Genomic DNA, 24,838 nt, shown 5'->3' on the forward strand with positions numbered 1-24,838 from the left:
AGACAGGCTGTTTTCTCAAGTATAGACCTGATAGATTCATCTATAGGAAACCTATTTGTATGAAAATTTTAGAGCCTGGTTTGTGCCGTAGCAATCTAAAGGTCCTATTACATGGCCCGATATGGGCTGTGAAAATGAGCGCTGATTAACGAGCGCTGATTAACCAGACAGCTCGTTGATCGGCATACGTTTGCTCCTTTCACAGCTATGATTAGTAAAGTATGGAGACGAGCAATCGTTACTATGATCGCTCGTCCCCATACATTTTCATCATGTCGGCAACACATATCCCTCTTTACGTAGGGAGATGTGCTGCTGACCACGATAATATTTAATGCTGCATAAAAGAGCAGATCAGCCAATGAACGCGCATTTGCCCGATCATTGGCCTGTGTAAAAGGTCCTTAAGGGGGTTTTCCAGTCCCTAAAAATTGATGGCCTATCCTCAGGATAGGCCATCAATAGCTGATGGGTTGGGATTTGACTCCCGGGACTGCCGGCGATCAGCTGTTTTGAAGGAGGTGCAGCGCTCATACGAGCGCTGCTTCCCCTATATTTCTACTTGCTCACTGTGAATTGTCAAAACGGATGTAGCGGTGATTCACAAGTATTGCAGCCTTTTCTCCCATTGAAGTGAATTGAAGACGGCTGCAATAATGTGAATCCGTGTTGACGATTTACAGTGAGCAAATAGAAATAAAGGGTATGAGCGCTGCACCTCCTTAAAAACTGCTGATGGGGGAGGAGTCAAGAAGTCAAACCCCGGCGCATCAGCTATTGATGGCTTATCCTGAGGATAGGCCATCAATTTTTAGGGACTGGAAAACCCCTTTAAACCTCATATATAAAAACAAGTGAAGTCATAAAATACAGCAGTTATTCATAGCAGCCAATCACATCACTCCATTAATAGGAGCTGTTATGAGAGGCATCGCAGATTTTATGTGCCATATATATTTTTTGTTAAATCTAAATTTTTATGTGCATTGTTAGGAAAAAGCATGTAGCAAATAAAAAAAAAAAAGGTAGCAAATGTTTTATACAAGCCAAATGCAGTATGTATCACACATTCATTCATTTAGGTGGGTTATTACAGTCCTCTGAATCTAGATACTTTACAGTACATATTAGCATGTGTGTTTACACAATGCCAAGGTATTTAAGTTTGTTCCTCATGTTGGTGCCAGGGCCAGGAGTGGCACATTACATTGTTGGGGGAGGAGTGATGCATTGTAATGGAGAAAGAGGAGGATGGCATTGTATGGAGGGCGTGTAAGACAGAAAAAGTTTATGATGAAAGAGTCTGATCCTGTCAGTACAAATCACAATACACTTCATTGTAGGTATGTATCAGTATTGGAGTATTTAACCTTCCTTTACAGCTGATATTCTGTATTACTTACTATTTAAGAACTGTATTTTTGTATATAGTATTTATTGAATGTATAGGTACTGCAGATTCATCCTTTTGTATTTAATGTATATTTTATACTTTTCTTTTGTGCACTTGGGAGGAAGCATATCTAGCTATGTATTATTTCCTTAGCAGCTGTTTAGCTGTTCTCTCTCTCTCTCTCTCTCTTTCTTTTTTTCTCTCTCTTTCTCTCACTTTCTCTTTTTTTCTCTCTCTCATTTCTTTCTTTCTTTCTTTCTTTCTTTCTTTCTTTCTTTCTTTCTTTCTTTCTTTCTTTCTTTCTTTCTTTCTTTCTTTCTTTCTTTCTTTCTTTCTTTCTTTCTTTCTTTCTTTCTTTCTTTCTCTTTTTATCTCTCTCTCTTTCTCTTTCTCTCTTTTATATGCAATTGTATAGGCATACAGTTGCACAAGTCTTGGACCTACAGATGTAGTTTATCTAATGAATTAAATACACAGTGGCAAGAAACTTTATCTTGACTTTTTCAATGACTTTTCAATGACTTTGGTTGTGTGATATCACACTGCAGCAAGTTATCAGAATCAAGATAAAGTTGGCTACATCTGCATGTTTGGCGAGACTGTTTTAAATGCTCCGCACGAATGTAAAGACTGAATGTGATGTGAATCTAGCCTCAGAGAAGACATCTATGACGAGTCTTTGGCTATTAATGATGCATGGGAATATAGGAGGTCTATGGTATACACTGTATACAGTAGATGCTGAGTTTCAGAATATCAGAAGTTTTGTCTAGTGTGTGGTGTAAACCTCAGTTTAGAAGAAGTTACAAAATATTCTGCAGAGTGTAGGAGGTAAACTGAAAAGCAAACAGCATAGAATAATGAAAGTCTACAGGAATATCGGTTATGAGTTCTGTGCATCTAAGTGAAACTCATTATAGTACAATATACTAATGTCACTGAGATATTCAACACCTTTAATAAGACTGTTCAACTGCAATGCAAGCTTAAAGAAGTTCTACAACCTGAAGAGATGATGTTCATTCAATGAAGCATAACTGCTGGGAGTTTTTAATGTATGTCCTGTCAAAATTCAGCCCCGATGCTGAGATATCATGGGCAGATGGAGATCAATGAGGTCAACAGACATGTGCATGCAAACACAGCTTCATTCCATAACTCTGATCCCCAGGATCTCAGCTCAGGGACTGAGTTTACAGATGAGTGTCCTTGGTTTGACTGGTTACACGATCATACATTAACTTACAGGGTAGTCACCTATAGGGGGCACTAGAGAAAACTTTCTTCCTTCGAGTGGAGAGCTATTTTGCATACTTTTTCCCAGGGAGCACTGCCCTAAAGTCTAAATAAAGTCTAAATAAATAGCTGTAGTACTTTCTTTCAATACCTTTCAATGAGAAAATGTTTTAACGTTGTAGCTTTTATGCAATACCATTATACATTTGGTGATGATATCAGCACATTTATTTTCTTAATTTTTTGGCACCCTCATGACTTACAAGTGATATGGCTGAGCATTTAGGGCAGCTTGTGTCTCAGTGGTCACTCTGGTTTTTAATTATAGAACGCTTGTACATGATTGGTGGGATTTCACATGCCCAATACACATAACTGGCAGACCGCCATGCTGGAAACTGTTGGCATCCAGGAAAAATCCAAACGCTTGCCTGACAATATTTGGTCACAACATCAGCTACCTATCCCTTGACATCTGTCTATCTAGTAGGTGGCAAGATAAAACAGCTGTTTTTTCTCAGTTTTAGCCGTGCCCCATGGCTTTGTGACTTACGAGAACTTCCCTAGGAATTGCAGAGCATGTGGTCACTATTTATCAATGCTTCTGACACTTCTGGTTTTCATCATACGTGCTATTGCCAATATTTGTCACCATATCCTGTTTTCGACAGTGACTTTTTCCTGCTCACTGTTGACTGTGTTTCTATTAGGGACATCAAGTTATGGAAAAATCAGAAGCAAGTTCAGTGGAGAATGCCCAGCAGTCCGCCTATGAAGAGGTGAGAAAATTTTCAGCCCTTGATCAATGCTCACCGCCTTTAAAGAGGCTTTGTTACCACATTATAAGTGCTCTATATCCTACATAATGTGATCGGCGCTGTAATGTAGATAACAGCAGTGGTTTTTATTTTAAAAAAAACATCAATTTTAAGCAAGTTATGAGCAGTTTTAGATTTATGCTAATTAGTTTCTTAATAGACAACTGGGCGGGTTTTTACTTTTTTACCAAATGGGCGTTGTAAAGAGAAGTTTATGACGCTGACCAATCAGCGTCATACACTTCTTTCCATTCATTTTTAGCAGCACTCGCAACACAGCGTGATCTTGCGAGATCACGCTGTGCAGTCACATAGTCCTATATTAAGTGTCTTGGGAGGGAATAGACATCACCTCCAGTCAGGACGCGATGTCTATTCACACTCCCGACACTTCGGTAAACTTTCTTGGGGACTTACTCACACAGCACACGCGATCTCACGAGATCACGTTCTGCTGTCATTCACAGAAACTTTACCGATGTGGCGGGAGTGTGAATAGACATCACGTCCTGACTGGAGGTGATGTCTATTCACTCCCAAGACACTTCGGTAAAGTTAATATGGGAGTATGTTACTGCACAGCGTAATCTCGCGAGATCACGCTGTGTTGCGAGTACTGACAAAAATGAATGGAGAGAAGTATATGATGCTGATTGGTCAGCGTCATACATTTTTCTTTAGAACGCCAAGTTGGTAAAAAAGTAAAAACACGCCCAGTTGTCTATTAAGAAAGTAATTAGCATAAATCTAAAATTGTGCATAACTTACTTAAATGTTATCGTTTTTCAAAATAAAAAAATACTGTTGTTATCTACATTACAGCGCCGAACACATTATGTAGGAGATAGGGCACTTATAATCTGGTGACAGAGCCTCCTTAATATCATATACTGGTTCTTTATGTCATTAGCTTAGTGCAGAGAACCAGAATAGGGACATGAGATTTGTCACAATGTTCCTACAGCACTTCCCCTTTTTAAGACAAAATAGACGTCTGTGGGGGAATTTTAGTATTGCATTTGCACCACGCTTCATTGAGTAGTCACAAAATATGACGCACGTCACATTTGCGCAATAATTTGTAATTTTTATGCTGTTTTATGCTTCTTTTGCTGCTTTCAATTGAGGTGAGAAAATGGGTAGGGTTTAGTGGGAGGGGCAGGGCAGCCTTGGTTTGAAAGATTTACCATAATTTACATCACAATTTGCCGTAAATTATGGCGCCATTCTATGACTGCTCATAGCAGATGTAGATTTGGATTGCTGGAACACGGACAGCGAAAGATGGACTAAATTTAAATATTTGGGGTATATTGGTTTTAGACTGGTGTATGAAACGGCATTCTATGTAAATCTCTCCCTGTATGTGCTGTCAGTATTTTGGATAAAATTATTCAATCAATCAGTTAACAAGTGTTTTTTTGCTTTTATGTAAATAAAGCTCAAAGTTAAAGTCCCATTTTGACCATCCCTTAGCATAATTCAGATCTACAATGATAAGCTGATACCCTGACTTTCTTAGGCCTTCCTCACACAGGACTTTTGTCTGGCAATTTAGACTACATGAAAAAACACAAGTAAAAATACCAGAATGTTTAAAATGTAACATGCCTTTTTTGTGGGGTTTTTACATGTACGGGGGTTTTTTATTTAGTATAATCGTTTTCTGCTGTTTTTAAAGTCTATGGGAAAAATACCAGGAATTATCAAGGTACAGCACATCTGTAGCGCTACGACCCTATAGCTATGAATATAGGGCCAAGCTCGCTGACATTGTGGCTCCAGCGCTGAACCCAGGAAAGGTAAAATAATAATTGCTTTGCTTTTTTATGTGTTACTATTTATTTTTGTGTGTTTGTGTTTTTTTACAGGTTCGGTTGTTGGACTACGTTACATTCGAGGACTACTTAGATGGTAGTGTCTTTTTATTCTCAATAAAAAGGTTAACGAGGTTTGTGTGGTTTTTTTTTCCAATAAAATATTGTTTCTATGTCCTTATATTTTTTTAAACTTTTTTACCACTGCCTTAGTAATGGCTGCTGGCTGATTGACAGCGTCCAATGCTAATGCAGGGTTTAATGTTAGCAGGTGAAAAGGCTAACACTAACCCCCATTATTACCCCGGTACCCACCACCACCAGGGATGCCGGTAAGAGCCGGGTACAATCCAGTACCTGACCATTTGTAGTGATGGCCGGGCACTGGGGTGGTCGCTGGCTGGTGTTATTAGAAACCTTGGCCCTTCCCAATCTGGTAATGCTAGCTTGCTGCTGCTGCTTTATTGTAACTGGTTGCTTATGAAAAAATGGGGGGGACCCACGTAATTTTTCTAATCAGTATTATTATTATTTTTTTTTCAATTGACGTGAGGTTCCCCCCATTTTTCATAACCAGCCAGATTCAACACAGCAGCAGCAGGCTAGCATTACCACGGTGGGAATGCCCACTGTTTTTGGTTTTCCCAGCCTAATAATGCCAGCCTGCGGCCGCCCCAGTGGCCGACCGTCGCTATAGATGGTTCGGTACCGAATCGTACCCGGCTCTTCCCGGAACCCCTGGTGGTGGTGGGTACTGGCATAATAATGAGGGTTAGTGCTAGCCTCTGCACAGCTAACATTAAGCCCCACCTTAGTAATGGACGCTGTCAATCAGCCAGCAGCCATTACTAAGGCGGTAGTAATAAAGTTGAAAAAAAAATACAAAGACATAGAAAAAATATTTTATTGAAACTGCCACACAACCACTTTATTGAAGATAAAAAAAGCCGTCATGGAAGTAGTCCTCGAATCCGATGTAGTCCAACAACCGAACCTGTAAAAAAAGCACAAACACAAATAAAAACCCATTAGTAACACATGTGGTAGGCTTAGATATGGGGCCCATGGGTGATACTGTCTTTTGGACACTGTATCTAAGCCTACCACATGTTAGGCTTAGATACAGGGCCCCAGTAGACAATAATCTTATATAGTATAAGATTACTGTCTGCTGGGGCCCTATATCTAAATCTACTATGTGGTAGGCTTAGATACAGGGCCCATCAGACAGGCTCAGACATGGGCCATGTATGATACTGTCTGTTAGCCACTGTATCTAAGCCTACCACAAGTTAGGCTTAGATACAAGGCCCCAGCAGAAATAATGCAAATACTTACCCTCCTCTTCGGCTCCAGGCACAGCGGAAGTCCTGATGCCATCCAGCATGGTGACATCGTGGTGACATCATGACGCGGGAAGACGTCAGGAACTCCGCTGCACTAGGGAACGAGGAGGGTAAGTATATTGTTATTACTATAGAAACAGGGGCCCGTGTAGTTTATTACATCGGCCACAGTTACTATAGTAACTTTTTATACACGTGGTGCGGTGGGGCCGCCGGCACCCTGGCAATTATGACCGCTGCGACCCCCATAGCTAATGTGGGAGTCGTCTGGGGATCTGGGGCACTGGGCTAGCGAAGCCACTGAATTCAATGCATAATCGTACCATGCTAGGAAAACCCTTGACAAGCGGCGATTCACATCGCAACCACTGGATGGCCACACACAGTCACATATAGCATAGACATCTCGTGACAGAGTTTAGCAAAATCATGTGCTTTTTTTTCTAAGCTGCTCATCTCACGCCACACATCTCAAGAAAGACTATGAAAAATGCCATGAAACCACAACAAAACGCTGTACTTGTATATGGAAACATATCTGTTACCAAAGGTTGAAAACATTCTACTTTTCATCTAGAGGCTAAAAAACCTGTACAGACCTTCATACAATTGTATTTTAAATAATCCTCTGTGAGCTAAAGAATCTGAACTACAGGCTCATAGATTTCACCTACACTAATATATAGTGGTTAACAATCAAGACATGACCATGGGATTACAGAGCTCGCCCCATTTCGAACCCTTTTGCTTAACCTTCCCATCAATACTGTCCACCCCCTTTCTTGCTTCCAGGCCTTTCCCCCCCCTCCTCCCATGTCACTCTCCCCTCCCCCAGTGAGACACACGAGACAGTGGGTTGGAAATTTTCGGCCACAGCAGCCATTTTATTAACAAATTTACATGAACATAAAACATTCCTTTATAAATAACATTACTAGGAAAGGGGAAGTCCTTGGAGCTCCAAAACTTTGGCGCCTAACTGCCCCCTGTATAGCTACTTACCCCCAGCCGTCCCCTACAGGCTCAGAGGCACCTTTCTGCTCCGCAGTTGGCTTGCCAAGTATGTAAAACCACTCCCCGGGACACCACCCAGCAGGAGTCCAAAATACACCCATCTCCATGAGCAATTATGTATTTGTTAGGGACCATACCTCTGATGAATCCCCTACTTCAAATTACCACCAACTCCAAGGACCCCCCAATCCGCCACACGAGCATACTTAGACCACCTTTAAGTATGCGAGCCCCCACCATCCATCATTGCCCGCTCGATTCCTTCCTGAATCCGCAAAGCCCATAGGTCAATGCCCACCGCATTGAGATGCACTCCATCACCTAGCCAATACTTCCCTTGGCCATCCTCAAAATCGTAGTGGCGCACAAAAAATCCCCCGTTTTTACCACAAAGCTGGAAACCGCCCGATTGACTTTCACCCGGGCCTTGTTCACACGCTCTACCGAACGCGCATTTCTCCATACACTACGCGGCACTATTTCCGACCAAATCACCTTTACCTTCGGAAAACAGGACCAAAGCCGGAGAAGGTCATACTTCACATCCCGAATTAATTCTCTAAACGGGCGAGTACTTAAGTCGTTTCCCCCTACATGAAGGACCAACAAATCAGGAACCCGATCCAACTGCGCATACCGATGGAAATCCGGCAAAACTTGACTCCACACCATACCGCGCGTGCCCAGCCACCTTATCACCACCGCCGACCTTTGGAACCCCAGCTGCCGCCCATCTGGCCGCACATCCGCCCTTAACGCCCCCCAGTGCACATATGAGTGCCCAAGAATCCACACCAGTGCAGGTGAACCATCTGAAATAGAAGAATAACAACGATAACACCAACCAAAACAGCATGTTGATACGAGAAAACAAATCACATAAAGTGGAGACGCACGTAGGACTTATACCTCCCCGACTCCCAACGACCTATGCGCTTCACCACATCAGGCCCCATCCCCATGACGCAGCCTCCGTGGCTGCTCCTATACGAAAGGAGTGTGGTGAATAAATACCTTTATCCAAACCCAACACCTGCAAACATCTACGGAAGACAGCTGTAAACTGGCACCTTGACAAGAAAGCCCCATCCGTATGGCATAACAGCGCCCCCCCCTACACCCTCGCAGCGCGACGTATCGCTCATAGCATTTCACCGGGCACAACCCCGCCCTTGCCACCGCCCCCAGAACCACTCGTTTACCTTTTCCACTTTGATACGATTTCGACCGCCTTACCCAGAATTCCACTCTCCCCCCTCCTCCTGTTACATCTTCCGCTTGCAAACCCCCCGCTCTCTTCTTACTAGGGGAAATTAACTCGCCCACTCTTAAAGCCCCAAAAAACGCCCATGAAAAAGCCAACTGAAACAATGCTACCTCATAGCCCGAGAAACACACCTTCCCCAACACTTCACCTAACTGCTCCAAAAGCGCGAAAGAAACCGGGCGACGGCCGTCCGGCCGCCCCGCCCCCTTTTTCCGAAACCCCTTCAACGCCTGGACAATCAAGAAATCTTTCGTCACGTCCCCCAACCCCCTTAGTTTAAAACCAAAGGCCAAAGCTGACACGAAACGATTCACTTTAGACACCGACCAGCCTTCCACTGAGGCCCATCCCAAAAACCCCAACAAAGCTACCACTTGTTCCTCCATCGACCCGCCTCCGGGCGAACCTGTCAGCCACGACACCCAGTCCCTCCACGCCGCGTCGTACGCCAACCATGTACCAGGCGCTAGAGAAGACTTGATCAAACCTCGTGCTGCTCGTAAACCACGTCCCAAAGCCATCCCGGGAACGCGACCCCTTCCAGATCCGCCTCCGGTGCCAACAGACGAAACCGCTCCCACTGTAGGCGAGAGAGAGAATCCGCGATGTCATTCTGTACCCCCGGAACATGAACCGCAACAATCCACGCATTGAGTTCCAAACAACGCAACACCAGCCGCCGTAACAACCTTACCACCGGGGGTGAAGAAGCCGTTACATTATTGATTGCCAACACCACCCCCATATTATCACAGTGGAACCGCACCTTGCTATTACGGAAACGCTCCCCCCAAACCTCCACCGCCACCACAATTGGGAAGAGTTCCAGAAGTACAAGATTACGAACCAGTCCCAACGACACCCATTCCTCCGGCCACTGGCCCACGCACCACTGTCCTCTACAGTAAATACCGAAACCCACACTACCTGCAGCATCGGTGAACAATTCCCATTGCACATTATCCACCACCGGCGAGATCAACAACGATTTTCCATTATACAAATTCAAAAACTCTCTCCATACTGCCAAGTCATCCCGATGCTCCCGCGTCAACCGCACAAAATTATGTGGGGCTCTAACCCCCCCCCCCGTTGCTGACGCCAACCTCCTGCAAAAAACTCTGCCCATGGGCATCATCCGACAAGCAAAATTAAGTTTTCCCAACAACGACTGCAAATCCCGCAGCTGAATCTTATGAAGCCGACCCGTCCTGCTCACTTCCAATCGCAACGCTTCCAGCTTGTCCTTAGGAAGTCGACACTCCAATGCCACCGAATCCAGGGTAATGCCAAGAAAAACTATACAAGTACTGGGACCCACAGTCTTCTCTGGAGATAACGGAACCCCAAACCGCTGAGCGACCCACTGTATTGCCCCCAGCAAATTGGCGCACACCTCCGAACCCGCTGGGCCCACACACAGGAAGTAATCTAGATAATGTATGACCGACTCTAACCCTGCCACTTCCCGGATTACCCACTCTAGGAACGAACTAAACGCCTCGAAGTACGCGCAAGATACTGAACAACCCATCGGGAGACACTGATCCATATAATAAGCCCCCTCCCAGTAACACCCTAACAGCCGCTGGCTGTCCGGATGAACCGGGAGAAGTCGGAAAGCCGATTCCACATCGGTCTTTGCCATAAGGGCCCCCGCCCCGTACCGCCGCACCCACTCAACTGCCGCATCAAACGACGTATATACCACCGAGCACAGCTCAGGCGCAATGCCATCATTTACAGACAACCCCCGCGGATGCGACAAATGATGGATAAGCCGGAATTTATTTGGCTCCTTTTTTGGAACAACCCCTAACGGTGACACAACCATGTCCTGAACGGGCCGCACCGGGAACGGTCCCGCCATGCGCCCTAACCCCACTTCTTTACGCAACTTGTCTGACACTACCTCCGGATACTCCATTGCCGACTTTAAATTCCGTAGGGCAAGGGGGACCGCATGAACCGGGGAAGGGATCACAAAACCAAACTGAAAACCACGTAACAACAACTCGCCTTTCTCCCTGTCCGGGAACCTATTTAGGTACGGCTCCATCTCTTCCCACCTCACCGGCGTCAGCCCCATGACCCCCACCACTTCCCCCTTTTCCCTTCCCTTTTTTTAAACACTTGGCGGACCCGTGCAAAGTCCCGCCGCAAGAGGAGCAAGAGTGCTTAAACTTACAACCCGCCCCAAACTTGCATTGACCGTCGTTAAACTGCCAGCACAAGCGCGCCCTTCCTCCTGTCCCTCCCCCCGATTGCCCCGATTGTCCTGAGGGGCCGGCAACCCCAGCAATTCTCCGGCGCCTTTTCCCCTATAACACTGGCCAGTATGGCAAACGCCTGCAACCAATTCACAATTGTCTGCGGGATTAAACAATATCGACGCTTCTCTTCCTCCTCCTTTTTACTTTCCCACCTTTTACCCTTGTCTAAATTAAACTTTTCCAGAGGAAGAAGCGAAAAGATTTCTACGTATTTCATCCCTCCAAATTTTTTCTTTCACTTCAGTCTTCAAATGCGACCCCAACAACCCCTCAAAACAAACGTACACCTCGCCTTTAGCTTTATCATCTAACCTCACCCTATCCACATCCTTATCTTTATTAGTCTGAACCGCGACCTCCACCTCGGGTACCGTCCTCGGGGGTTGCACCGATTCACCACCCCCCCCGCTGCCGGAACCCACGCCTCAACCGGGGATGCAGCAGGCAACCTACCCCCCTCACAACGCGCTAGCAACGCCTTTACACAGCCAAGCAATTCCTGCACATCTCCCCCCCCTCTCCCAACAGACAACAACCCACTATTTTCAACATTCCTAACTGCCTCCCCTTGGGAACCCTCCCCAAACCCCGGGGATCTAAATATCGCTGGAAATGTATGTAATGGTGACATCGACTCACCAGACTGCATGGGCGCTGAGTTCCCACCAGCCGGGGCGACGGGACCTCCTCAACGATCATCCTCCATTGGCGCACCTCCGTTTTCACCCACCTCCGGACATCTGGGGCCTGAAGTCGCACCGCAGGCTCTGCAGCCGTGCGCACCATCCTGAACCGCATAAGTGTCGCCAGACATCAGGAGCCGTTCCGGCCTCCGCTCTCTCTCCACCGCTGCCCCCTCCCTCCGTCTCTGCAGCACCACCGATTGTGGCCTGCGTGACCGTCCGGGGACATCTTCCTGCTGACAGGCGGGCCGCCCGACTGGTGCATCGCCAGATCGGCCCACCGCAAATCCTCGTGGTGCTGACCTGGAGATGGGAGGCTGTCCCACTGGCCTGGGACCCTGCCCTCCACTCTCCGGAGGGCCCGACCGGCGACCGGGATTCCTCCCGGACAGGGACCTCCGCCCCCTAGCGGTGGAAGCGGAAACCCGGCCCGGAGCGTCCCTCGAGGGGCTCCCAAGCCTGCGTCGAGCCCTAGGCAATTCGTCCGGGCTAAGGCGTTCTGGCGGCCGCACCCGCCGCGACCGCCGGAGGGGGGATGTCATCACCTCAGGCGCTGCCTGCGTCCCGGCCGCACTCGAACCCGCTGCCTCCTCCAGCCCTGCCGACAACTCCGTCCCCGATGCCACCGGACCCGTCCTCCCGAGCTCCTCCTCAAGCCAGGCCATGCCCCGTTCCGCCACAGCCTGCCGCACTTGCTCCATCAGGGCCTGCATCGTTCTCAAGGTCAGTACAAGTCTAACTGCTTTCCTGGGGCGTGAGTGGTGCGAAACTGTCTCTCACCCTTCCTATATGCCCTCTGTTAAGCTCGCCCCCTCCCCTCCACCTTCCTCCCCCTCCTTCCCTTGAACTTTTCAACTCATTCCTTCTCCCCTGCAACCCTGGTCATGTTTGCCTCCCCCAATCATTGCATGATGTGTCCGGCTATTTCTGGAGAGAGACTTGTGCTGCTGGTGTATTTAACTCACAGGATTGTCTAGAGCAGGGATCAGCAACCTTCAGCACTCCAGCTGTTGTGAAACTACAACTCCCAGCATGCTCTAAAAGCCAAAGACTGTTAGGGCACACTGGGAAATGTAGTTTCACAACATCTGGAGTGCTGAAGGTTCCTGACCCCTGGTTTACACATTATAATATACAGTTCTCAATAGTGAAGTAATAGAAGTATTAGGTCTGTAGTGGTTTTCAGCCTCAGAATGTGCACAAGAATGTTTTCATCCACTGACAGCAAACAGAGATCTTGAACCATGAGGGATTGAAACAGGAGATATATATATTACAAAGTTACAGAACTTTTAATTATACAATGATTAAACTGTAGTTAAATAAAAAAAAAAAAAAACCTTAAAAAGCTAAGGTACATGAACTCCTATATTATCTGAAGTTTTTATGCCACTTTTATGTAACAATATTAATACGTGAGTTGTATTGTGTAGCAAATTATATAAATAGTATCATACATAATGACTGATCAGGGCTGCACATTGTCTGCAGTGCCACAATAGCTACCCTTAAAGGGAATGTGTCGCTAGAAATATTTTTATTTTTTTTTTTAGTTAAAGAGTTAGTGTATAAATGATGAAACATTGTTCTAATTTTTTTAATTTTTTCACGAGTCAGGAAATATTATAAATTAGATTCTAATTTATAACATTTCCCTGTGCTGGTCACTAGAGGAAGCAATTCCAAAAAATTGCAGCATTGGCATGTGGTAAAGCAACCACATTGCTTTATGCTGCAAAATTTGAGAAGACACACTTGCTCTAGCGTTCTCAAACAATCCCCCCTCCTTTATCCTGGCTAGTGCCAGGAGAAAGGAGGGGATTGAATGTTCAAACCTCCTACACTGTGTGTCGCCATTTTTTGAGCGAATACACAGTGTAGTAGGCTTACATACAGTGGTAATCACACAGTAAAACACGTACAAACACAGACATAACTTACCTGATCCTGCTGCCGCCGCTCCCTCCGGTCCGTCCGCTCCGTCTGCTCCCTCCGCTCCTAGTGCTTGCTTCAGAACACATGTCCGGAAGCCGCGACCGGAAGTAGTAATCTTACTGTCTGGCCGCGGCTTCCGGTCCACAAGAAAATGGCGCTGGATGTCGCTCGGCCGAAGACCTTCCATTTGGACTGTGTGGGAGTGGCGCATGCACCGTTCCCACACAGACGGCGTACACCATAGTGAATGTGAACGGCTCCAGTTCGCATTCTCTATGGGGATGTATGTGCCGTATTCCATGTCTGTATGTGTCGTTAATCGACACATACAGAGATGAAAAAAAAAATGGCAGCCCCCATAGAGAAGAAAAAGTTAGAAAATAAAAAAAAGTAAAACACAAACACACAAATAAATATTTTTTTTTTAATAAAACACTAAAAGCAAATTGATATAAAAAAATTATTTTTCGCGACACCCTTACTTTAACTTCCCATAATACACCAAAATATATAAGAAATCACATATATATTTATGTGGTGAGTCAAAATGCAGAAACCACCTAAATATCTTTTACATGCCTAATATTAGAGATGTCATCATCACCACAATGCATTTTACACCTATGTGGGTGGTTCCTGTCTTTTGACCCAACGTATATATTGATACAAGAATGAATGCGTATATTTAATTATCTGTTTAGATGCATGTGTTGTAGGATTTCATATGTACACTATAAATATCCTTTTTAGTCTCGTGGATCTGACGGGTTCAGTGTTAGCGGATCCTGCTTGTCTCTAAGTTTTTATATTAATCAAATTTTAAGAATTTTTGGGGTTTTATTTTTAATTTCTATGTCATCTATGTAAAAAAATAATCTTAAAAACGTGCAGTTTTCACTGTGGCCACTGAGCTTTACAATAGACTGACACTTCCTTTTCTCTAGAGATCACCTCAGCAGTCATTTCATTATCATCACAGGCAGGATTACAATAAGGCTGAGGTCACACGGGGCAGATACACTGCGTATCCACCCCTGTGGCCTCAGGGAATTCTGGGGAAAAAACGCACCAAACTCTGATTACCTTTCATTCCAGGAGACCGCTGCAGCCTGTTATTGGCTGCAGCAGCGGTCACATGGGATGAAACGTCATCCCAGGAGGCCGGCCCTCTGACGTCATCCAGGCCAGCCTCTTGAGAAGATGTTTCATCCCATGTGACCGCCGCTACTGCCTGTGATTGGCTGCAGCGGTGACATGAGATGAAATGTCATCTCAGGATGCTGGCCTGGAGGAAGAAACGTAGACTTCTGGTAAGTATAATATTTTTTTTTCTGAGTTGCTTTTTTTGCGGTGGATTCACTGCGATTCCGCCGCAGAAAAACGCAACAACTGCTATTTGTTGCAGGTTTTACCTCCCCATTGAATTCAATGGGGAAAACCCGCAAACAAATAAGCAGAATTTACGCAAATACAATTGACATGCTGCGGAATAAAACTCTGCACCGCATGTCAATTTCTGAGTGTTTTTTCCACTCAATATTTACACAGCGTGTGAATGAGATTTCTTCTATCTCATTCACTTTGCTGTCACTGTATTATGCTGCGGATTTTCCGCAAAAAAAAATTAGTTTGCGGAAAATCCGCAGGATTTACGCAACTTGTGAACTGACCCTTAAAGATAACACATCTGTATAGATAACACAGGATCCACCATTGACAATAGGTGATGCACATAGCTCACAGTGATCTGTGCAGGGAGGGGGCACAGGTCACAGAGCATGCCTAGAAAACTCTCCCATAGAATTCAATGAGTCCCCTCCTGTTCACAGGTTCCTATGTTTTGAGTGGTTGCTGTAAAGCATATCTCTAAATGCTGTTAAAAGCATCTCAGGCAAGATGGCTGCCCCCACAATCATGTAAAGAAAATAGTTTAAAAAAATGTTTAATCATAAAATAAAAACAGATGGAAAAAAAGATTATGTTTCACTTTCTGGTTTTAATTAGGAAAAACATATATAGATGATACATTCCCTTTAAGATAATTTTCTGAAGGTGTATCTTATCTGAGGGTAACCTTAATAACCTATTTTCTATTACTAGTCTGTTTCCTTTGCTTGACACAGTATTAAAACTATTTTGATTTATTTTGTCATGCCTTTACAAAAGTTACATTTTAGCACACAGCTTTTCCCCTTCTCTTTCCATTTCCCAAACAAACAAGATTCATTGTGAGATTTGTGTCTCCAGACATCTCCTGATGAAATCTCAGCCCTACAACATTTACATATAAATTGATATCCTATCAAGTCAAGCAGCCAAGTCCCTTTGTAATCGGAAAATGATGATATTGAACTTAGACTTTAAGGATAAAAGCGGTGAAAAGATTAATTGTATCATTTTGTATTGGTTTATGTAAAATATAAATTATTTTTTTCTCAGTTTGCAACTTGTTTAATGCCATGTTGACATCTGCGTCGAGGCATTCCCTTATTCTGTTCCGTCAGAGGAGCAGAACAAGGGAATGCAGAACACCACCAGCAGTTGACAGAACCCATTGACTTTAATGGGCTCCATTGGCTTTTCGTCGGGTTGTCCGTGGTTTTACCAAAAACAATAGTACAGAGCGTGCTGTGGATTTTAAAATCCGCAGCATGCTCATTCTGTCCAGAATGTTCACTGCGGAGTTCACCAATTTCAGTGAAAAGGAGGTGAAATTCGCTGCAAAACCTACCGCAAAATATGCGTATGCTGTGGAAACTCTGCGGAAATGGTGCCGAATCTTTACGGATACGCTGCTAAAAATTTGTAGCATTTCTGTTCTGTGGGATTCCTGCCTATGGCCTTATTCACACGAACATCGAATACGTCCGTGTGACGGCCGATAAAACAACGGCCGTCACACGGACCTATGAAATTCAATGGGGCCATTCAGACATGCAGTGTGTTTCACGCAGCGTGTTTCCGTTGCGTGAAACTCACTGCATGTCCTATTCGTGTGCGTTTTTTGCAGATCACGTGCCCATTCAAGTCAATGGGTGCCTGAAAATCATGGGCAGCACACGGACGCACATCCGTGTGCTGTCCGTGATTCACGCACCAGTTCCTTGAAATGCAGAGAAAAAAGAAATAAAGAAATGTGCACCAACACTGACATCAACAACTGATGCCACATGGAACAAACACTGATAGCACGCGGAATTGCGATGCATGAAAAAGTGTGCGTTTTTTGCGGACATAAAATGGAAACGCTCGTGTGAAACTAGCCTAAGGGTCCTCTTACATGGCCCGACATGGGCCGTGTAAACAAGCTCCGCTCATTGATCGGCGCTAGCTTGCTCCTTTCACACGGAACAATGATTGCTTATGTATAGGGACAAGCGCTTGTTAGGGTATGTGCACACACACTAATTACGTCCGTAATTGACGGACGTATTTCGGCCGCAAGTCCCGGACCGAACACAGTGCAGGGAGCCAGGCTCCTAGCATCATACTTATGTACGACGCTAGGAGTCCCTGCCTTGCTGCAGGACAACTGTCCCATAGTATAATCATGTTTACAGTACGGGACAGTTGTCCTGCAGCGAGGCAGGGACTTCTAGCATCGTACATAAGTATGATGCTAGGAGCCCGGCTCCTTGCACTGTGTTCGGTCCGGGACTTGCGGCCGAAATACGTCCGTCAATTACGGACGTAATTAGTGTGTGTGCACATACCCTTACTCCAATCGCTCGACCCCATACATTTTCATCATGTCGGCAGCACAACTCCCTGATTATAAAGGGAGATGTGCTGCCTACAACGATAATGATTAATGCTGCATTAAAAAAGATGATCGTTGCCCTGTTTACAAAGGGCAATGATTGGGAATGGGCGTTCATATGAATACTCGTTTTCCCAATCATTGGCCCATGTAATAGGGCCTTAGGTCCCATGCACACGACCGTAAAAACGCCCGTAATTACGGGCCCATAGACTTCTATTGGCCACGGGTACCTTCCCGTTTGCATACGGGAAAGTGCCCGGGCTGTTGAAAAATATAGAACATGTCCTATTTCAGGCCGTAATTACCGCACGGACAGGCCCATAGAAGTCTATGGGGCTCCCGTAATTACGGGTGTCTACGTTTGTGCACCCGTAATTACGGGAGCGTTGCTAGGCGACGTCAGGGGATTTCAATTTTTGAATAAAGAGAAGCAGAGAAAATGGCGTCTGAGCGATCATGTGATAATTTCCAGTCCCACTTTTTTAATGGGTCCATAAATACGGGTGGAATACAGATGACAACGGACCTGTATTTACCGACACGGGTCCGTAAATACGGGTTAAATACGGGTTAAAAACGTGTGACAATGGACCAGTATTTACGGCCAGTATTTACGGGAGGGAAAAAATACGGCCGTGTGCATGGGGCCTCAATTGTTTATTCACACAGTGCAGTTTCAGTGCAGTTTTTTGGTACAGTTTTTAAAGTCACAACTAGGAGTGGATTAAAAAAAAAAGCAGAGTTATTCACACATTGAGTATTTGTTGCAAATTTTGTTGCATATTTTTTAGCTACATCCAGAAGGGGAACCAGAGGAAAGTGAAGTATAAGTTCTTCTTTTTTATTTCTTATCCTTCTGAATTTGGCTCATAAATCTGCATCAAAATCTGCAACAAATACGCAATGTGTGAATCCAATCGTAGAATCTTTCCACTTCTACGATCCACTCCTGGTTGTGACTTCCAAAACTGCTTAAAAAAAACAAAACTGCAACAAAACAGCACTGGGTGAATGAAGAAATGTTCACACGGCTTATTTTCGGCCGTTTTTCGGGACATAAACGGCCGAAAAACGGCTGAAAAATCGGAAGCAGAATGCCTCCAAACATCTGCCCATTGATTTCAATGGGAAAAACGGCGTTCTGTTCCAACGGGGAATTTTTTTAAGCGGCCGTGTAAAAAAACGCCTGCAAAGCCGTTTTTGGAGCAGTTTTTCATTGACTCTATAGAAAAACAGCTCCAAAACGGCCGTAAAAAAACGCCACGAAAAACTTCCCTTGAAGTATTTTGCTAAGCGTGTGAACATACCCTGAAGCCTTATACGTCTGAAATTACGGAGATGTTTTTAGGAGAAAACAGCTTCTGAATTTCAGACGTTTTTACAAGTGAACGCGTTTTTTGCGGCGTCTTTTACGGACGTAGTTGGAGCTGGTTTTCATTGGAGTCAATGAAAAACGGCTCCAATTACGTCCCCAGAAGTGTCCTGCACTTCTTTGACGCGGCCATAATTTTACGCGCCGTCTTTTGACAGCGACGCGTAAAATGACAGCTCGCCTGCATAGAACATCTTAAGACCCATTGCAAGCAATGGGCAGATGTTTGCCGACGTATTGGAGCCGTCTTTTCAGGCGTAATTCGAGGCGTAAAACGCCTCCATTACGTCTGAAAAGAGGTTGTGTGCACATACCCTTAAAGAGGCTCTGTCACCAGATTATAAGTGCCCTATCTCCTACATAGTATGATCAGCGCTGTAATGTAGATAACAACAGTGGTTTTTATTTTGAAAAACGATCATTTTGAGCAAGTTATGAGCAATTTTAGATTTATGCTAATTAGTTTCTTAATAGACAACTGGGCGTGTTTTTACTTTTTATCAAGTGGGCGTTGTAAAGAGAAGTGTATGACACTGACCAATCAGCGACCAATCAGACCAATCAGCGTCATACACTTCTCATTGTTCCACAGTGTGATTGTGCAGTGACAGAAGCTCGGCTGGAACAATGAGAAGTGTATGACGCTGATTGGTCACTGATTGGTCAGAATCTGGTGACAGAGCCTCTTTAAGGCCCTTTTACACTGGGCGATTATTGGGCAGACAAGCATTCGTATAACGCTCGTTGCAGGGCAGCGATCAGCAGATGAAAAAACAAATGCTCGATCATCTGCTGATCGTATAGTTTTAAAAAACTGAAATATTATTGTTGGTAGCAGCACATCTCACTGTGTAAACAGGGAGACGCACTGCCGACATGATGATAATGTATGAGGACGAGTGATCGGAGTAACGACCGCTCGTCCCCATCCATAGCTCCGTGTGACAGGAGCAAACGAGAGCCAATCAACGATGTCTCGTTGGTCGGCGTTCGCTGCATCGGCCAATTGTCGGCCGATGTAAAAGGCCCTTTAGGCCAGGATCACATATGTAGTTTTGATGCAATTTATGGTGTCGTTTTTGCTCAGTGTCTTCTAGGCCAGGATCACACACACAGTTTTGATGCAGTTTTTGGCAATTTTTTTTTTTAGACAAATACAGAAGTGGATTCAATAGAAAGGAGATGCATCAGTCTTTTCTCTATGCCTTTCCTATCTTTTGGATCCATCTGTGACTTTGGCTAAAAAAGGTGAGCCAAAAACTGCGTGTGTGATCCCTGCATTATGGACTACACAAGTAGCAATCGAAGAAAGGAACTGCAGCACTCAAGATAATCCAAAGAAGTGTATTTGATTTATTCACCAAACATAAAAACACTTGCAACGTTTCAACCCATAGATGGGTCTTTATCAAGCATAATGAATAAATCAAATACACTTCTTTGGATTATCTTGAGTGCTGCAGTTCCTTTCTTCGATTGCATATTGATTGTCTCCCTTGGACCTGGGATCCTTTGCTGCGTGCACCACCCATGTTTGGGGAGTTGTCCTTTCCCACTGAAGAATTTTTTGTGGCTGTGCAGCTGTTTTCCTGAATATGGACTACACAAGTAGTCCAAAAGACCAGGATAACACACGCAGTTTTGATGCAGTTTTTGACTCACCTCTTTTTAGCTAAAGTCACAGATGGGGCAATAGGGTGTACTAGAGTATTCCATTATTTTTCTGGAAACAATAGCATAGTCGACTACACTATTGTTTCCGCGAAAAAACTTAAACCTTACGGAAACCATTTGCAATCAATGGAAATGCAAATGGAAGCTATGGTTTCTGTTTGGCTTGCTGTTCTTCTGTTCCTCTGACGGAATGGATGAACGGAAACCCCACACAGAACCTGACGAGGCCTTAAAGAGGCTCTGTCACCACATTATAAGTGCTCTATCTCTTACATAATCTGATCGGCGCTGTAATGTAGATAACAGCAGTGGTTTTTATTTAAAAATAAACGATACATTTTGACTGAGTTATGACCTATTTTAGATGTATGCTAATGACTTTCTTAATAGACAACTGGGCGTGGTTTTACTTTTTAGACCAAGTGGGCATTGTAAAAAGGAGTGTATCCTTACATCCAAATTAGGCAGCGAAATTGGTCTATAATTGGAGGAATAAAGGGGAGCCTCTTGGGCTTCTGGTTTCAGTGATAATGGTTGTCAAAAATTCAGGGGGCATTTCATAACATTATAGACAGAATACCCATAGACATATATATATATATATATATATATATATATATATATATATATATATATATATATAGACATATCTGTATCAAGATCGTTGAAGTTTGGAGCGAGATCACTCCCTGTGTCCACTCAATAGGCTGCAGGTGCCAGTCGTGTATTACAGCTGACACCCTGTACTAACGGCACAGAACAGCGATCGCTCTGTGCCTGGGCGTTTAACTACCTAAATGCCCCGCTCAGTAGCGACCGCATTTAAGCGATCGCGGTGTGCCGATGGTTGTCATGGCAGCCTGGGAGCCTAAAGAGCGCCCCTGGCCCGCCTTCTTTCTGCTCCTGTTAAGCCCTGCCTCTGGTAGGGCTTACAAGAAGCCTGCAAAAATGACAATGCACTGCAATACATTAGTTTTGCAGTGTATTGCACCAGCGATCTCACGATTGCTGGTTCAAATCCTCTATGGGAACTAATGGAAAGTGCAAAAAAATAATTAAATAAAGTTTTCAGCCATGTACCAAAAAAATAAAATATTAAAAGTTAAAAAGCATTTCTTTCCCCATTTTTTACCTGAAGCGATGTTAAAAAAAAAGTTTACAAATCTGGTATCACCGCTTCCGTAAAAGTCTGAACTTTTACAATATAACAGTATGTAACCTGCTCGGTGAACGCCATAAAAAAAGAAAATGCTGGTCACCTTAGCTCCCCCAAAAAATGGAATAAAAAAATGTACCCCAAAATGGTACCAATAAAAACTGCAGCTCGCCCCACAAAAAAATAAGCCCTCACACTGTTCAATCGACGGAAAAATAAAAAAGTTATGGCTCTCAGAATATGGTGACACAAAAACATTTTTTTTTAACAAAAAGATTTTTTATTTATAAAAGTGGAAAAAAATAAAAACAAACATATAAATTTGGTATCGCCATAATTGCACCAACCTGTAGAATTAAGTGAACATACAGTTTTTACATTTCACCCCACAAATATATTTTTTTATATTTCCAGGTATATTATATGGTACATTAAAAGCTGCCATAAAAAACTACAACTTGTCCCGCAAAAAACAATCCCTCATACGGCTATGTCGACAAAAAAAATAAAAAGTTATGGCTTTTGGAAGGTGGGGAGGAAAAAATTAAAGTGAAAATCTGAAAAATGGCTGCGGCGGGAAGAGGTTAACCTAGAAAGGAGGTAATAGCTTCTGGAGGGGGAGACAGAGGATTGGAGTAGAAGGCCTGATAATATTGTCTGAATACGTTAGGGTTAGAAGTTAATTGGCCAGTACGGATCTGGATCCCGCATACGTGGTTATATGCTGTCTCTCCCTAAGTTTTTGTGTTAGTAACTTACCAGGTTTGTTTGCACACTTAGGCCTCGTTTACACGAGCGTATTATACGCGCGTGCGACGCGCGTGCTTTTCACGCGTGTCGTACGCACCTATAATAGTCTATGGGGCTGTTTAGACGATGCGTGAATTTTGCGCAGCGTGAGTGCGTTGCGTAAAACTCACGACATGTTCTATATTCTTGCGTTTTTCACGCAACACGCACCCATTGACTTCAATGGGTGCGTGAAAACAACGCATGCCACACTGACGGTCCTGCGTTGCATGCGCGAAAATCACGCAAGAGCTGTCAAAAGGATGAATGTAAACAGAAAAGCACCACGTGCTTTTCTGGTTACAAACATCCAAACGGAGTGTCAAATTAGAGATGAGCGCACCGAACTTCACCGGGTTCGGCCGAACTCGTTTTAACCGAACCCGGCAAAAAATGTTCTGGTACGCGACGTAAGGAGACAGTCACTGCCCACGGTGCTGAAAGACTTAAACTGTTTCAGCACCATGGACAGTGACTTTCGATCACAATATACATATACGTGTAAAAAAAAAAAGAAGTTCTGACTTACCGATAACTCCCGGCTTCTTCCTCCAGTCCGACCTCCCGGGATGACAATTCAGGCCAAGTGACAGCTGCAGCCAATCACAGGCCAAGCACAGGCTGCAGCCAATCACAGGCTGCAGCGGTCTCATGGCCTGCCGCGTCATCCAGGGAGGTGGGGCCGGATGACAAGAGAGGGACGCGTCACCAAGGCAACGGCCGGGAGACCGGACTGGAGGAAGCAGGCAGTTCATGGTAAGTGTGAACGTCTTTTTTTATTCACAGGTTGGTGTAGATTGTGATCGGCATTCACTGTCGAGGGTGCTGAAAGAGTTACTGCCGATCAGTTAGCTCTTTCAGCACCTTGGACAGTGACGGGCGTCGACTACCTCATCTCTATGATGGCGGCTGCGCGAAAATCACGCAGCCGCGCATCATACACGGATGACACACGGAGCTGTCAATTGCCTTTTGCGCACGCAAAACGCAGCGTTTTTTTGCGTGCGCAAAACGCACACGCTCGTGTAAATGAGGCCTTAGGGTATATACCCACAGGTCAGATACGCTGCATAAAAATGTCTTGAAATCTCATTTAGGCCGGATTCACACGAGCGTGTGCGTTTTGCGCACGCCAAAAATGCTAAGTTTTGCGCGCGCAAAAGGTCCATAACTGCTCTGTGTGTCAGCAGCGTATGATGCGTGACTGCGTGATCTTCGCGCAGCTGCTATTATTATGACACTATGTATGTTTGTAAACAGAAAAGCACGTGGTGCTTTTCTGTTTTCATTCATAGTTTTTACTGCTGTTGCGCGAATCACACGCGTGACACGGAAGTGCTTCCGTGTGCTGTGCGTGATTTTCACGCACCCATGGGTGCGTGATGCGCGAAAAAAAACCAAATATAGGACATGACGTGAGTTTTACGCAGCGGACACACGCTGCGTGAAAATCACGGACTGTCTGAACGGCCCCATTGACTAACATAGGTCCGTGCGAGGCGCGTGAAAATAACGCGCGTTGCACGGACGTATTATATGTTCGTCTGAATAAGCCCTTACTTTGCTAGTACTGTGTATTTACACTACGGATTTGCCGCACAAAAATATGCAAATCCGCACGGAATACCCATCTTGTGCATTTGGCCTAAGGATTTAAAGGTAAATAAAGCTTTCTAATATACTTAGTGTTTCAATTCCTTATCATTTTCAAGATTTCTTTCCTGGAAGTTAAGGCTCATGCACACAGCCATATTACGGATCTGTTTCAAAATAGAAGAAGGGAAGAAGGCTGGCACTGCCCTAATTCAGACACAATATTGCCCCCGCATAGAGATCCTTTCCAACATTAAACTGTGGAGTCAGTTTGTTGCTCACGGGGTGGTCATCGACAGAAACAGTGCGTTGTATGATATGTATAAAGGATAGAAATTCTAGGCACTCACCGTATGTGGCAATAAAACTTATTTATTGATAACAATCTCCGTCTGTTTGGTGTGGAATTAACCTACGGCCGTTTCGCGTTACACACGCTTTGTCAAGGCCATTGCGTCACTTCCTCTTTGCTCCTAATATATCTCGCTCTATATGAGCTTACATAATAACCTTTATAATAAAAGTAGCAAAAAGGGGGGCGTTCCCCTGAAGCCGATGGAGTAGGTCGCACAGCCAGGAGCTAATCCACGGCCTAAACTAAGCGGTTCATATTCATTGTAGCCTCCAAATACGTACCCATGATGGTGAGACGGTCTGCTAAGAAGCCAGACATCAAACTGGCATCCTCTGGAACCCCAATGGCTGGCAC

General features: G+C 44.6%; 1 protein-coding gene across 1 annotated transcript in view; it reads left to right on the forward strand.

Annotated features, from left to right (window-relative positions):
- The first annotated feature begins 3,342 nt into the window (after positions 1 to 3,342).
- The window catches only part of HK3 (hexokinase 3), a 117,024-nt gene continuing 95,528 nt past the window's right edge, over positions 3,343 to 24,838 (forward strand). Inside the window, exon 1 of the mRNA XM_075860048.1 lies at positions 3,343 to 3,408. Within this exon, the coding sequence (XP_075716163.1) occupies positions 3,352 to 3,408 (57 nt within the window). The 5' untranslated portion in view covers positions 3,343 to 3,351. The remainder of the gene's footprint in view (positions 3,409 to 24,838) is intronic.

Source organism: Rhinoderma darwinii, chromosome 3 (assembly GCF_050947455.1).
Source record: "Rhinoderma darwinii isolate aRhiDar2 chromosome 3, aRhiDar2.hap1, whole genome shotgun sequence".
Taxonomy (NCBI): Eukaryota; Metazoa; Chordata; class Amphibia; order Anura; family Rhinodermatidae; genus Rhinoderma; species Rhinoderma darwinii.